The sequence below is a fragment of the Carettochelys insculpta genome, chromosome 3, assembly GCF_033958435.1.
Source record: "Carettochelys insculpta isolate YL-2023 chromosome 3, ASM3395843v1, whole genome shotgun sequence".
In the NCBI taxonomy this organism is placed as follows: Eukaryota; Metazoa; Chordata; order Testudines; family Carettochelyidae; genus Carettochelys; species Carettochelys insculpta.
In genome coordinates, this window is record NC_134139.1 from 70,566,502 (window position 1) to 70,580,770 (window position 14,269).

At 39.1% G+C, this 14,269-nt stretch overlaps 1 protein-coding gene across 1 annotated transcript in view; it reads right to left on the reverse strand.

Annotated features, from left to right (window-relative positions):
- Nucleotides 1-14,269, reverse strand: part of FMN2 (formin 2) — a 265,037-nt gene that overhangs the window by 155,372 nt on the left and 95,396 nt on the right. The window contains exon 8 of the mRNA XM_074989102.1: nucleotides 13,379-13,523. Coding sequence (XP_074845203.1) covers nucleotides 13,379-13,523 — 145 coding nt within the window. The remainder of the gene's footprint in view (nucleotides 1-13,378; nucleotides 13,524-14,269) is intronic.

Here is a 14,269-nt window from a genome sequence, read left to right on the forward strand (position 1 = left end):
GAACTAACCACCACTGCCCAATCAGGAGAACTCTTTTGCTCTTAAGGTGCTGAAGCAAGGAGTAGAGCGTTCCAGCTCAAACATTCAATGCGATTCACTGGAGCTGGCTAAAGACCAACAAGTCAATGAACATGCTCAGAAGCATTGTCCTAATGAGTTGACTGAACTGTTATTTTGGGACTGTTTCATTGCAGTGGTCAAACAGGATAATTCTTCATGTACTTTTGGTGGCAAAGAATCTGAGTCAAGAGGAGACGACTTTGGAACAAGTTGAAGAAATTTCTGACGACTCAGATATCAACTTCTCTTCGATAGAATCCAGTCTATTCCAATTGTAAAGAATGAACACAACAGTGTATTGAAGCCTCTAGGCCTTTCACATCTTTTTTCACTGCCCCTTTCCCAGATAATCTTTGTCAACCTCAGCATGTTTCCAGGTAAATATTCAGACCCAATTTCTGGTCCGTATTGATGGTGTTAGGTTACGGCATAAAAGAGCTGTAGAATGTGAGTGCCAGTGTTGTGATGCATGCAGCAAGATCCCAGACATTTTCTACTAGCCTTAAAAAGTAGTGTGCATTGTAATAATAGTTTAATAAATAACAGTATGGCAAAGCGCTTAACAAAGCCACCCATGTCCTACGGGGACCAATAGTGGCACAAGGCTTGATGACCAAAGCAAAGTCTAATGCTCCAGGAAGATTGGTTCTGCCTCGGTTCTGTTTAGTGTGCTTTGAACCCCATCTTCCTCCACCACCCAAATTAATATGTATTTCTTGACTGAGACCTCCTATGCAATCAGCTCTGCTTCCTTCCCTAATGCAAGATTCTCATTTATATCAATACAAACTAGAAATTCCAAAACTTTCCTCACCATACATCTCTATAAGGGGTCATCCACCAGCTATTATCATACTGTATAAATTAACACAATATGCATAATGCAAACTGGCAGCCATCCTGAAATGCTTTCTTCAAAATGCTGCAACATTTGTTTGAAAATTAGAGCAGGGCTAACTCCTTATCTTTCATTCTTTCCCAATTCCTTCACTATTCAGCTTTCACAAATCAAGGACTTTAACACTAGGTATAAGAAATGGTTCATACTCTTGCACATATTTTTACCATTAAAACAGCATAGATTTACGTGTTGTTGGTTGAAACAAATACCATTCAATGTGCTATTATAGACATAACCCTCTAATAGATGGCTCCTGTAGTTGACGACACTGTTATGACATTGGATGAAAAATTACTCAGATTGTTTAGATTCAGATACACTGTAATAAGTAAAATAAGCATCATGTTCTTCAACAGGAGACAGAACAACAGACTAAGATGTTCCTTTAATTAGAAACAATAGTGGATGCTTCAATTTTTAAAAGTGCAGAGGAAATAAACCACAAACATTTCAACTCCCTGGTTTTGAAACAAAACGCAGGGCTCTCCCACAAACCACCAGACCTGGGCATCTCTGCCAATTTAGTTCACTGTTAAACACCATAACATTTTGTTTCTTCTTTATTTTTTTTGAAGACCACAACTATGGATTTTCAAAAACGGATGCCCAGGTTAGGTTTTCCAGTTTCTATTTAGGATTTATAAGTGGATTTTAAAAAAAGTGTTTAAGTAAATTTAGGAGCATAATCCCATTGACTTTCAGAAGCCACACCACAGTCTTCCCTCAGACTTAAACTTTGTAAAAATGAGGTACCAAATCTTCAGTTTTCAAGCCTCCCATGCGATGCACTTACCAGGCCTGCACATCTGGTTACCTCACTAGCAAGAACAGTTTCCGTTGCTGTATGTACAAATGAGACATACATTTTCTCACTTATTTTGAACATACCATTGCATGCCTCAAATTGTTAAAAATCATAACTTACTCTGAAGTTACTGTATTACATTTCAGAGATGCTGATAACTGCCATGGTCTCAATTTGTATAGCCATTTTAAAAATCAGAGAGAAAAAAGCCTTAGGGCCTTAACTTTAAACAGAAGAGATGTTGTGACACAAGAGAAGCTATAAAGACTGCCTTTTTTCTAAATTTGTTCACTCCCAATGTGGCAGAACAAGGAGTAATGGTCAGAAGTTGAAGAGGGAAAGGTGTAGGTTAGATATTAGGAAAAACTTCTTCACCAGGCGGGTGGTGAAGCATTGGAATGCGTTGCCTAGAGAGGTGGTGGATTCTCCATCCCTTGCGGTTTTTAAGTCCTGGCTGGACAAGGTCCTGGCTGGGATGACTTAGTAGGGGTTGATCCTGCTTGAAGCAGGGGGCTGGACTAGATGACCTCCTGAGGTCCCTTCCAGCCCAATGATTCTGTGATTCTGTCTCTTTCAACTTATAACTGCACAGTTTGATTATGTATTACCGGAAAGCTAAGATAGCTATGAAGAGAAATATACATTTGAGTCTGTTCTATTCATATTAAGCAGAATACTTTTTCTAATTTCACATGATTTCAGAGTGGAAAGAACAAACTTCAATTAAATCACAGACCACATGGATCTCAAATTTAAAAATCATGATGTCACATAAAATTAGCAAGTTTTATATAAATGTCATTGAGAATAAAATATGACACACTGTGATTGTATTAAACCACCAAACAGCACTGGACTAAACCCATCAAGGTTTTGGGATGAAATTTTTAAGCTACTTAACAGAGAAATGAGAGTTGTGCGTGGGAAGAAATTGTAGCCTCTTATAATCTAACCAATTCTAAACATTGCTAAGCTAAAACATTTAATAATTATTATGATTTTTCCAGGAAAAAGAACCACTTACTACTATTACTGAAGTGCCTAATCTCCTCCTGAGCTATCGCAACAGTACACAAATCATCGGTGAGAACTTCACCCTCACTCCGGCCCCTGAAATTACATAAAAGGGCCAGAGCAACATAAAGCCTCTTTAGCAGCCCATCTATCTAGTAGGGAAAGATTCCCCTGGATGAAGGCAACGAACAGACCACAGAAGACTGTGCTTTGAGGACCCCTTTGCGAACAGTAACATATGAGGTGGGATGGGGTAGGAAGGAGAGTGCCAACAGTGGGACTTCAGTACAAAGAGCAGTGGCTCCCAACCTTTAACTAGTGAGGACCCTCAATCAAACCATTCATTGACTCCCCCTGGCCCCCCAACCACCCCTAGCAAACTGTTCATGGACCTTCAACAAAGCCAATTCTAGCTGCTGATACACTTCATTAAATGAAAAAGGAAACCACAATTTTGGACAGCATTTAACAACATTTGAAATACTAATTGATTGTAACATTGCAATTTATTCAAAGCTTATTTTCGATTACTTTATTAATTTATCTTTTGGTTTTTTTTCCCACAGATCTCCTACAATACCCTTGTGGACTACTGGGGATCCAGATCCCAGGTTGGGAGGCACTGATAGACATTCCAAGCAGCTTCAATAGCTCTAATTTCTATCCCAATATAGAACAGGAAAGAAATTCCAAGCTTTTAAAAATATTTGGAGGATGGAAAGTTAAAAAAATAAAATCTATTTCTTGCTGAGCTCTATTTCTGGGCTCTCACCCAGGTTCTGAGGGACCTGTGCTCTGTCAGTCCTCTGTGCTGGACCACTTAGGCCCCTGTAGCCTACCCCTAGTTGCACATTCCATTCCATGGTTCCACCTCCATTCCACACCCCTGCCCCACTATTCTTCACCCTTGTACCACTGCCCCCCATTATTCCCCCTTGCTATCCCAATGATCTGGCTTCTCATGCTTCTGCTTCTCAGTCAGGCTGTTTTCTCCTTCTCTACCACTCTCTTTGACTAGCAGCAGGGGAGAAATCTTTCCTGACTGAACTTCCTGTTCTGGCTTTCACATAATGTCCCAGCCTCTCTAAACTCATCCTGAGAAGGAAGCTCCTCACACATCAGGTCATAAAAACTCAAAGCAGCACCAGAACAACAGATACAAAACTTGTAGGCTTATCTCCATTGGTACAGTGATCAACACTCTCTTGCAATACAACTCGCAAGATCCAGGGGTCCTACACATGCCTTTGCCAAAATGTGTGTAATTCATCCAGCACACTAAATGAATGGACAGAACAACAGACTGTTTCCTATTAGGGGAATATTTTAAACTAGTGAAACCAGACAATCGCCACACACTCAAATTAACTCACAAAAATTACGAGACAAAAACAGTATCACCTCTGGGCACACATTTTTCATAAAGCAGTTGCTGTATATCTGACCTATCAGCCCTCATTCTTAATAGAAACCTGAACAACACTTTTAAAAGATTAGACTGGGAGATTAAGTTTATACAGCATCAGTGGAAAGCATTCAAAAAAGAACTCATTCAAATTTACTGGGCATGTGTGTACAGAATGGATTTTTCAAGACAATCAATTTAAAATCTTTATTGGCTTAATATTTTACGAAAAAGAAATAACGACATATTGTTTGCAGTGTTGTGGAAGAGCTGTGCAATTTTTAAGCTTCCTGCTTTCACCCTCAAAAATGTATCCAATAAAGTACATTACCTCACTCACCTTGTCTCTCTAGCATTATGATAATTTCATATTTACATCTGCAGCAAATCCTAGTTCTAATGCAGGCTTCTGTTGCATTCTCTGCGTAATAAGGAGCAGATTTAGCTAGTAGACTGATACTTCCAGAGACTGAAGTTCACTAAATCATACCTCCCTATAATGGCATTGTCAGATGGGATGAGTTCGAGGGGCAGTAGCACTAATAAACACAACAGAAGTAACACCAATTGAAACTTTTTTCTAAATTCAGCCTCATTAAAATTTACATGAAGTTTCTGTTACAGACAATGTGTTCTTTGGGTATCCTGTAAAAATGTTCCAGAGCAACTTAAAGCATATTTGATAACAACATAAGAAAATTCTTGTCAGTGGAACGAAAACAAATTCTGTCATTCATTGAAAACCACATTCACTAATGTATAACCACAACTACTGTCTGTCTCTGTTTAACCACTATTTGTCTGCCACATAGAACTTAACAGCCCTCATTTTTATTGTTTGCAGAAGTTTGCATTGCCAAACCCCATAAAATGTAAACAAAGTAGCATTTCACACAGCAAGAATCAGGTATATTTTTGCACTTACTTCTCTGCATGCTGAATTACCAGATGTACATGGGTCCAGTAACATCATCTCCTAAGTGTTTCAGTGTTTAAACCAGTAACATTCTATCTGCTTCATCATTCACTTACTTCAGAGCTTAGCATCATGAAGTAACTGAATAGGACATATTAAAAGACTTGAATGTGAACAGAAAAACACTGCAACTAATGCAACCTTACACATCTGTCCAAGAGCATATAGTATAGAATCTACAATCCATAACTAGTATGATTGTTTTATTTTTATATAATTCTGATATTGAAATATTGTATTTTGATCCCAACAATAAATTCTGTTAAGTCCATGGCAAATGAGGTGCTATGGCAGATGCCAATGAGGCACTGCCATGAATATGCAGCGCCTCATTACCTTAATGGCAGCCGTGCACACTTTGAAAATGCCGCTTTTGAAACACACGCCGCTTGTGTAGCCGGGGGCCTTTTGAAATGGCCCCCTGATTTTGAAAGCCCCTTCTTCCCAGTTGGTTTTGGGAATGAGGCACCATTTACCTGTCGAAGTGCCTCATTACCATGGTCAGTCCAAAAGTGTGGCCACTACCATTTTATTTTAAATGTAGTTAGCGTTTATAGGAATATACTTATTTATGAGTAAGTGGAGTGCTCTAGCATCTCAGGCTTGAAGATGCTGAGCTCAGTAACTGACTGGGCATGCAGCTTCTTGCAGAAATGCTCAAGTCTCATGCTGCAAATAAGTTGCTTCTGCAAATCATCACTGCAGGTTTGCAGACCACAGAACCACTAGCTGACATTGGCTCCTGCAGTTGGATGTGGGCATCATGAGATTGGTTACATATGTAACTTGCCATGAAGCTCATTATTAAATAAGTTTTTTGGAAAGGCACATAAGACCTGAGTAAAGAAGGAACCATAAGCCACAGACTTCAAAAAAGCAGGGAATGCAAGTGAGGACCTATGAAGATCAGGGCTGTGCTTAGGATTTATGGAGCCCGACACAGTACTGTTAAACTAGTGCCCCTATATTCAATGGCAGCCCAGGGTGGGTGTGAGGGACAAGGGATGACAATTTTTTAAGATATATGATTTTATAAACTTCAACCACACACTACTGAAATATTTTCAAGCAAAATTTTAAACTAAGGTACTGTAAATTAAACACAGAAAGAAAAATTAAGAAATTCTTGTTGAAGGGCTTCATAACACTTGAATGGTTCTTTCAAAAGTTCAATGTCTGCTAATAGGTCTAGCAGGTTTTTCACTTTTCAGTTAACTAGATTCTCTCCAGAAGAAGCAGAGCCACAGTACAGGGACAGGAAGAGGTAGGTGAGTGGACATTAAGTCCCAGAGATGCCCTAACCTTCCAGATGCCCTATGCAGCTGTGTATTCTGCATATGGGTAAGGACAGCACTGATGAAGACCATGTATTTCTAGTTCTCCATTGATTTGTAAGTAAGTTAATTTTCACTCTTCCAAGAATATGATGATTAATTAGCAAATTTAATGGTATTTCATCAGAGGCTTCACCTTGCCCTTAGGTGTAAAGGGGGCAGCTGGTTTGGGGAACATTTGTGCAGATAGGGAGTGTCTGTGGACAGAGCAGGAGTTATAATGGAGGGGTGAATGAGAATGCTGTACATAACATAATTCTGGTATAGCAGGCACTCTCAACTCCGCTGACAGCTGAACTGAAGCCTTCAGTTATCAATTATAATTACAAAAAGCAGTCCATTTTAGTTGCCTCTCTACAGAGCATCCAAAGGAGAGCATTTCTCCATATAAAATAAACTCAGTGTACTTTCAAAAAGATCTAAGCTATCCCATCTACCCAGAAAATAGCCATGTGCCTAGAATAAGTTGGTAGCGTAAAGCCCAGCTGAATCCTGGGGTCTGGAGAGGTGCTCTGGAGATCTGGATAAAATTAGACTTTGATCAAGATCACAAAAATTACATTGTCTTCACAAAGGCATTGGAAGGGGAACAAACCATAAAAGTTTGGTGTTCACCTGCACACCTGACGGAAGCCACCTCCACCACAAAGGTCACTGTTAAATATAGATGTCACATGACTGAAGGTTCTGAGAATTACTAAGCCTACCAAGTTTACATTGGAGAGGTACTGTTACAAGAAATTTTAAAAACAGTGGGTTTTTCACTTTCAGTCCTTTCGGTATGATGCCCTTCTGTTTGCATTTGGAGAGGAAGATGACGTCCGTCTGTTTCTGTGCAAGTTTTTTCATGAGGTTGATGGACTTCCACTCTATACAGCTAAATGCAGTGCCTTGCATGGTGACAAGTATCAGAGAGGTAGCCGTGTTAGTCTGTATCTTCAAGAACAAGTCATCCTGTGGCACCTAATCTGTCAGTCTGTAAAGCACCACAGGATTTCTTGTATCGGAGGGGTAGCCGTGTTAGTCTGGATCTGTAACAGCAATGAAGGGTCCTGTGGCACCTTATAGACTAACAGAAAAGTTTTGAGCATGAGCTTTCGTGAGCACAGATTCACTTCACTTGATGAAGTGAATCTGTGCTCACAAAAGCTCATGCTCAAAACTTTTCTGTTAGTCTATAAGGTGCCACAGGACCCTTCGTTGCTGTCACAGGACTTCTTGTTGTTCTCGAAGATACAGACTAACATGGCTACCTCTCTGATAAGAATTTTTAAAGAATCACTTATAAGCAAATGCAGGTGAAAAAGATAAATATCCTGCAAGGAAAGTGAAATTTGACAGACAATGAGTGCAAGAATTCTCAGATGGAGGAAACTCAAAAAGAATGATGAACCAGATCCTACCTGGGTAAATTGGGAAACATGAACTTTCACTAAGGTAAGGTGGAAGGACTTGATCAGAAATTGACAAAACATCAAGCTACAAACCTGAGGAGTCTGTTATTAGGATGCCCTGCTGCTGTGTATGATGCTGATTGCCATAGCATCAGACTAACTGTTGGCTAAATAAAGAGCAATTCTGTCTGGATGAACCAATCCTTCCTTTCTTGTTGGAGAAAATCAGCATGTCTGGCATAAAGAAAAGATTTCTCAGCCAACGTTAGGAGATCTGAATAACAGAATTGGTGAATATAAGCAGAATCTATAAGGATCATTTCTTTCACCATTTCACTAAAGTCTCTATGTAGAAGACAGACAAAAAGTATACTCAGAACCAGAAGACCCTAACCCTAGATGAAAAAGAAAGGCTTTTGATTGATGGACTTCTATTTGTTCAAGAATAGGACTGTCCGGATTTGGGACTGGAATAGGATACAAGGTCAGTTTGTGGTCTAACTAGCCACTTCTCTATCGAACAGGTGGTGTACTACCAACTTCCAGAAACACCACTGAATGTAGCATTTGTCCACAAGAGGTTTCTCCCCTAAAAATATTTATGGCAAAAAGATTTGTCTAGTAAACTGTGGAAGCACAGCTAACAAATTTAGCACACGCTAAACTCAGAAGGAATCTTTATGATTATGTCATCTGATCTCCTGAATAGAACAGGCCAAAGAGTTCTTTATTGTTTTAAAAGTAATAGGTTTAATTAAAAATCACTATGGCTGCATCTACACTAGGAAGTTGTTTTGAAAGAAGAGGGCTCTTTCGAAAGATCCCATGGACCATCTGCACACACAAAGTGTTCTTTTGAAAGTAAATAAAAAGAATGCAGCACTCTTTGCAAAAGCACTCTTCCACTCCCATTTCAGGAAGAGCACCTGAAAACCTATGTAGATGCATCACAAGGCCTTTCTTTTGAAAGAACAGTCCTCATGACACCTGAATTTTTAATCCCTGGCCCTTTCTTTCAAAGGAGTGGGGGCTGTGTGGACACTCCCTTTCAAAAGGGCAGATCATTTTTGATCCACTTTTTTGTGTGTGGATGCTCTCTTCCAAAAGTTCTCTTCTGAAAGATCTCTCCAGTATAGACATAGCCTATCTATTCAGAGACCATAAGTTCTTCAACCAGTAGTAATTAAAGGCAACCAAGGAAAGAGAACTACTCCCACTTCATACTCTCTGTGCCAGGCTGAACATGAGTGCGTGGAACGTGGTCTCCCCTCCAAGGGCTTGTCTACACTGGGTTTTTTGGGGGAACCCCTTTTTCCACCCTCCCCCCACAGTGGTCACACAGCCAAACAGGATAACTCAAGATGAGGGCTTTCCTCCAGATTTGTGAATGACTTTTGTCACCCTCCCCCTCAAGGTCACAAAGGAATGTGTGTGAACAAAACAGCTACTATTGTCTCAAGTGAAGATTCCTTTTGCAATGCTGTGGTTGTGAACTGTGGCTGTAAATGAGAACGCTCCATTCCACAATGCTATGGCGGTGGGAATGTGATTTTCTGACATTACTTATTTAGACATCAGAACATTTAAATAAATAACAAAACCCCTGTACAGTGTAGACACAGCTCAAGCATGAATTCCTCTCAACTATAAGATATGGGCTGGGAAGTAGACAGACTAAACATAGGGATTTGTGGAGGCAATTTTATGAAGGAGAAGAGAGTCTGGAGTGCCTGAGAAAAATGGGTCAAGATTATACTTACTTAACAAGATGAAGCAAAACAAATAAAATTGAAAATAGTGCTAGGAACCCAGTAAAATTATTATACCACTGCACCAAACAAGCCTTAGTCCTGAACCAGGATCTTAATGTGTTAGGTACTCTACAGACAGTACAAAAAGTGCCCCTACCTCAAAGATCTTACAATCTAAGTGACGAGATTGCCTACGAGCACTAGTCAAACAACATATAGTTCTCTCTTTAAAGTAGAACTGAAATTAGAGATATGCAGGCTAGACAGACTCAGTACCCCCAGAAAAGGATTAGGGGCATTCATCACATATTAGCATAAGTCCATCTTTTCAACAGCTTCAGATGAGGGAGTAGGCTGAAGATCTAGTTTGTTTTATATTGATGGAAAACACTTTTTGTATTATTTAGTGGGTTGTAACTTATACAATTAGGCACCCAGAGAATAGAATGAATGTCTACAGTTACATTTTTGAAATTCAAATAAATGAAAAAAATAATAGGACTAACATGCAACATGCAGCACATTAAAGAATAATTTTCATGGTGGGAAAATATCAGAGAGATAGCTATGTTAGTCTGTATCCACAAAACAATGAGTAGTCCTGTAGTACCTTATAGACTAACAGATATTTGGAGTATAAGCTTTGGTGTGCAAAGACCCACTTCGTCAGATGCAAGTAGTGGAGATTCCAGAGGCAGCTCTTAAATATACAGGCTTGTGAAAAGAAGGGAGTACCAATCAAGAGGAAGGCCAGAGCTGATGAGGTCAATTCAGTCTGGGAGGATGTAGCCTTCTCCCAGCAGCTGATATGGAGGTGTGAATACCAAGAGAGGAGAGACTGGGAATACACAGATTGGGATGGATTCTTCTGTCTGAATAAGATGCACTCAGGATGGATTGAAGAGTACAGTCAATCTGCAATGCCCTGTTCCTCCAGTAATTGCCCCAGGAAAAGGGAGGAATAGCAGCCTTTGCTCCACCATATTTTCCTTTGGCCCCAGTCTGCTTCCGTCCCTGCCCCCTGTGCTGAAGGCAGAGGGACAAAGGATGGATGGAGCATACTATACTGTCTCTGCCAGCCTGCTGCTAGCAGAGAGTTATCCTGAACAGGGAAAACTCTCCTCCTGCAGTTTTCAGCCAGTTGCGCTGTGCTGACCAACGTGTGCTGCTCTGTGGAATGATGAGGACATAGACAAAACTAGGCATGAAACTCTTCCCTGTTTCTTTCATTTTAAACAAAACCAAAGAGATACTTTGCACTGAATTCTGTAAATCTTCCTTTTCACACCAATTTCTTTATTTGTTTGTTCTGTCTATGTCACTATACTTTTTTTTTGATCTTTTCTTCGGGCATGGCCACCTGGGACCATACTGCCAAGGCCAAAGTTTGAATCTACAGCACATTTGCTTACCACACAGCAGCATCTCATATGTATACGGCTACAGTGCACTAAAAGTTCCATAGCATGAACTACAGAATTTATAGCATATTTCAATATTACTCACATAAGATATTACTGTGTTGCAAGCTAGCATGCTGTAGAGTCACCCCAGCTTGCTACTGAAGTTCTGTGTAGACAAGTCCATCTTCACAGAGAAGTATTGCTATTTCATTCCCTAGCTGAAGATAAGAATCATTGCAAAGCTCAGCCCACGTGAACTTGTGTTTGCTTTGGGCAACAAACACAATAATTCAGTCACAGGAAAGCAGAGCAAACTCCATACAGTGAACAAAGTCACACTTCCCACACACACCCACCCCACAATATTTTTTTAATAAATTGCTTAAAAACCTGATACATTCATAGAACATTAAAATCTTGCATACTTAATATTATATTTCTTATAATGTAAATTGTTGGGATGGGCAGCCCAGCCATTTTATTGTACGGAAACATTCTGTTGGGAAATGGCAATCAAGCTGTCAAGCTGTTGCCAGAACATAAGAATTCTAAAATTACTTTAAAAGAGTTAAAGACAACCAGAAATTCCATTGTACCCATGTGGGACTGTTAGAGAATTTGTCATAAATATTTGCCACTACTATGAACATTGCTATTTTGGTTCATACAGTGAATGATGCCAGAAATACCTAAATGTCATCCTAGCAATGTATCGATACAATGAAAGTAGAATAATTTATAAAGCATCTTGGAAAGACAACCATCTGCAAAACCAGATATCACAAGTAATTGGGGTGAATTAAGTATAAAAACAGCCTTATTTCAACAAAATCTCAGCCACCACACTTTTTGTTTGTGTATCCTTCTATGAGTTTTTTTTTTCTTTTTTTGTGTGTGTCCGCTTAGCATTCATGTCACTCAAAGGAAAACCCCCCTGAAATAGTTTGCCATGTACCTTATCAGGGTCTAAATCATTTGCAACAATGAAGTACTAAGAGAATATTTGAGGAAAAACACATAATAGTTGGCCAGGGGTACAGAGGAAAACTATTTTGAGGACAGGATAATACTAACATGGACTCTAATAGTACAATTTTTTTTCAGGCCATCTTTATTAGAACTGTGTGTAAGCCACAAACTATAAGAAGTTAGCTGCACAGTGTAGCTGTTAAGACTACTTTGTGTAGGCAACTCAGTGTAACAATTCAATTATGCTGCTAATTCTGCTGCATCACTTCCCTGGGTCTTGACACAATTAGAAGCTACTGCATGCCTGAATGAGACCAACTTTTTAAATATCATGTAGCAATAAAGAAAAAATACCTAGTCAAATAATGTTGGTGTAAGGTCATCACTAAAGATTACCGGATCAATGGCACTGAGATATTGAAGAGGGCTGTTACAAAATGCACTCCAAAGTTTGGGAAAATCCTTTACTATATTGCCCTGTATATGGATGCACGAGAACCACAATCACCATACTTGCAAGACAATGACAAATTTCAATGACCATTTCAACTGCTCGGGTGGATTATGAATTTGAGCATGTTCCTGTGTGTCATTCATGTGTCCGTCTGATTATCACTCACTCTACAACAAAAGAAAGACTAATTGGAAGATAATCAGTCTTGAACTACTAACTACTCAAAGGTCTCTTTATGCTCATGTAGATTTGACATGGCAATCGTTTTTATAATGGTTCTGGCTTTTCCCAATTTACTGCAATACTCTCTATCTCAAGAAGCTTTTTTGATTTTGCTGGTTAATTTTTATTATGCATTCATGTGTGCACCTGTGCGCGTGCGCACACACACCATGAGCTTAGATAACAGTGCTATTTTTATGGCGAAAGAAATGGAAGAACTGAAACTTTAAATCACGGCTTTTCAGCTTGACCCACATTTACTTTCCTGTAAGAAAACATTGCAAACTATGTATTGTACATGCATACACCTCTATAGCTAGATGCTATATACAGAGATATAGGTATACTTAAAATTTTACCTATGCTACTGACAAGATTCAACTTCCCAGAAACTCACTGTAATGGAAACAAAGAATTAAGCTTTTAGGAACATAATTTAAACTTTGAAATTGTGGAGTGCACCATGTGAAGATTTAGAAAGCCATTACTACAGGGACAGAGCTTCATTTGGCAACAGAAGAAGCTACAGCAAACGTAGCTATCTTCTAAAATATGTACCCATAGTTTCCTGGGTTTTATATTTGCTAACAGAAAATGAAAAGAAAAACCACACACAACAGTTTCCTATTGTAGCCTAGGTATGCATAGATGGATCCCAAGCCAAAAGGAGTGTAAATGAAGTGTACTCACTTGTTTAGTCTTTGTCTTTGTGATGGTGTCTGAAATTGGTTTCTTCCTCTCCTTAACAGCAGTTTTGGAAAACAGTTCTTCAAACTCATGGTAATCTATGGAAGGTTCTTCAATTTTTTCCCACACAAGTGAAGCATTAGAATCTCTAAAGTTAAGCAAAAGACCTATGTAGAGCAATGTTAAATATATAAAGTGGCAAATGGTGGAATGAAGAAAAATAATGTTAATAGTATTGTAAGTGACTGGCTACTATACAATAGCAGAAATTCAACAGAGTATATTTGGGATATGAATCCTTATTAATTTTTATTGTTTTCCATTTTTCCACACCCCAATATGCTTCAAACTGTGTACTCCCATGTCCCACACAATTTGTTATCACTAGCACCAAATGTAAAAAATCCCACCAGGCCTTGAGTAAGCTGATGTCTGCAGAACTATATTGTTATAGTGGTAATTAAGAAATGAGAAACTTGGGCTGAGAAAAAAAGCAAACCATCTATAAAGTGGCAAAAAAAGCAGGAGGTTGACAGAAGAGGTGGGCAAGGAGAAAAACGATTACTGAAATCAGAATCATTATTTCCCTACAACTACAAAGTCACTATTTCCATAAACAGAGGGCATTATGAAAAACAGAAAAAATACGTTATTAACAAATCTGTTGTAAGTCAGAGAAGCATCAAGCATCCCTAGTTAAAGCAGGAGACACAGGAAGTGAGTCTGCACACACCATGGATTCATTCAGAAGAGCATAAACTACCTGATTTTGCATTTTGCTTGAGGTAAGACCTTGGTGCTGGTGGAAAGGGGAAAAGATACAAATGCCTTATATTTGACTTACATATGCCTGACAAGTATCACCATACTGAGAGTTGAGGGTCCACAAAACCT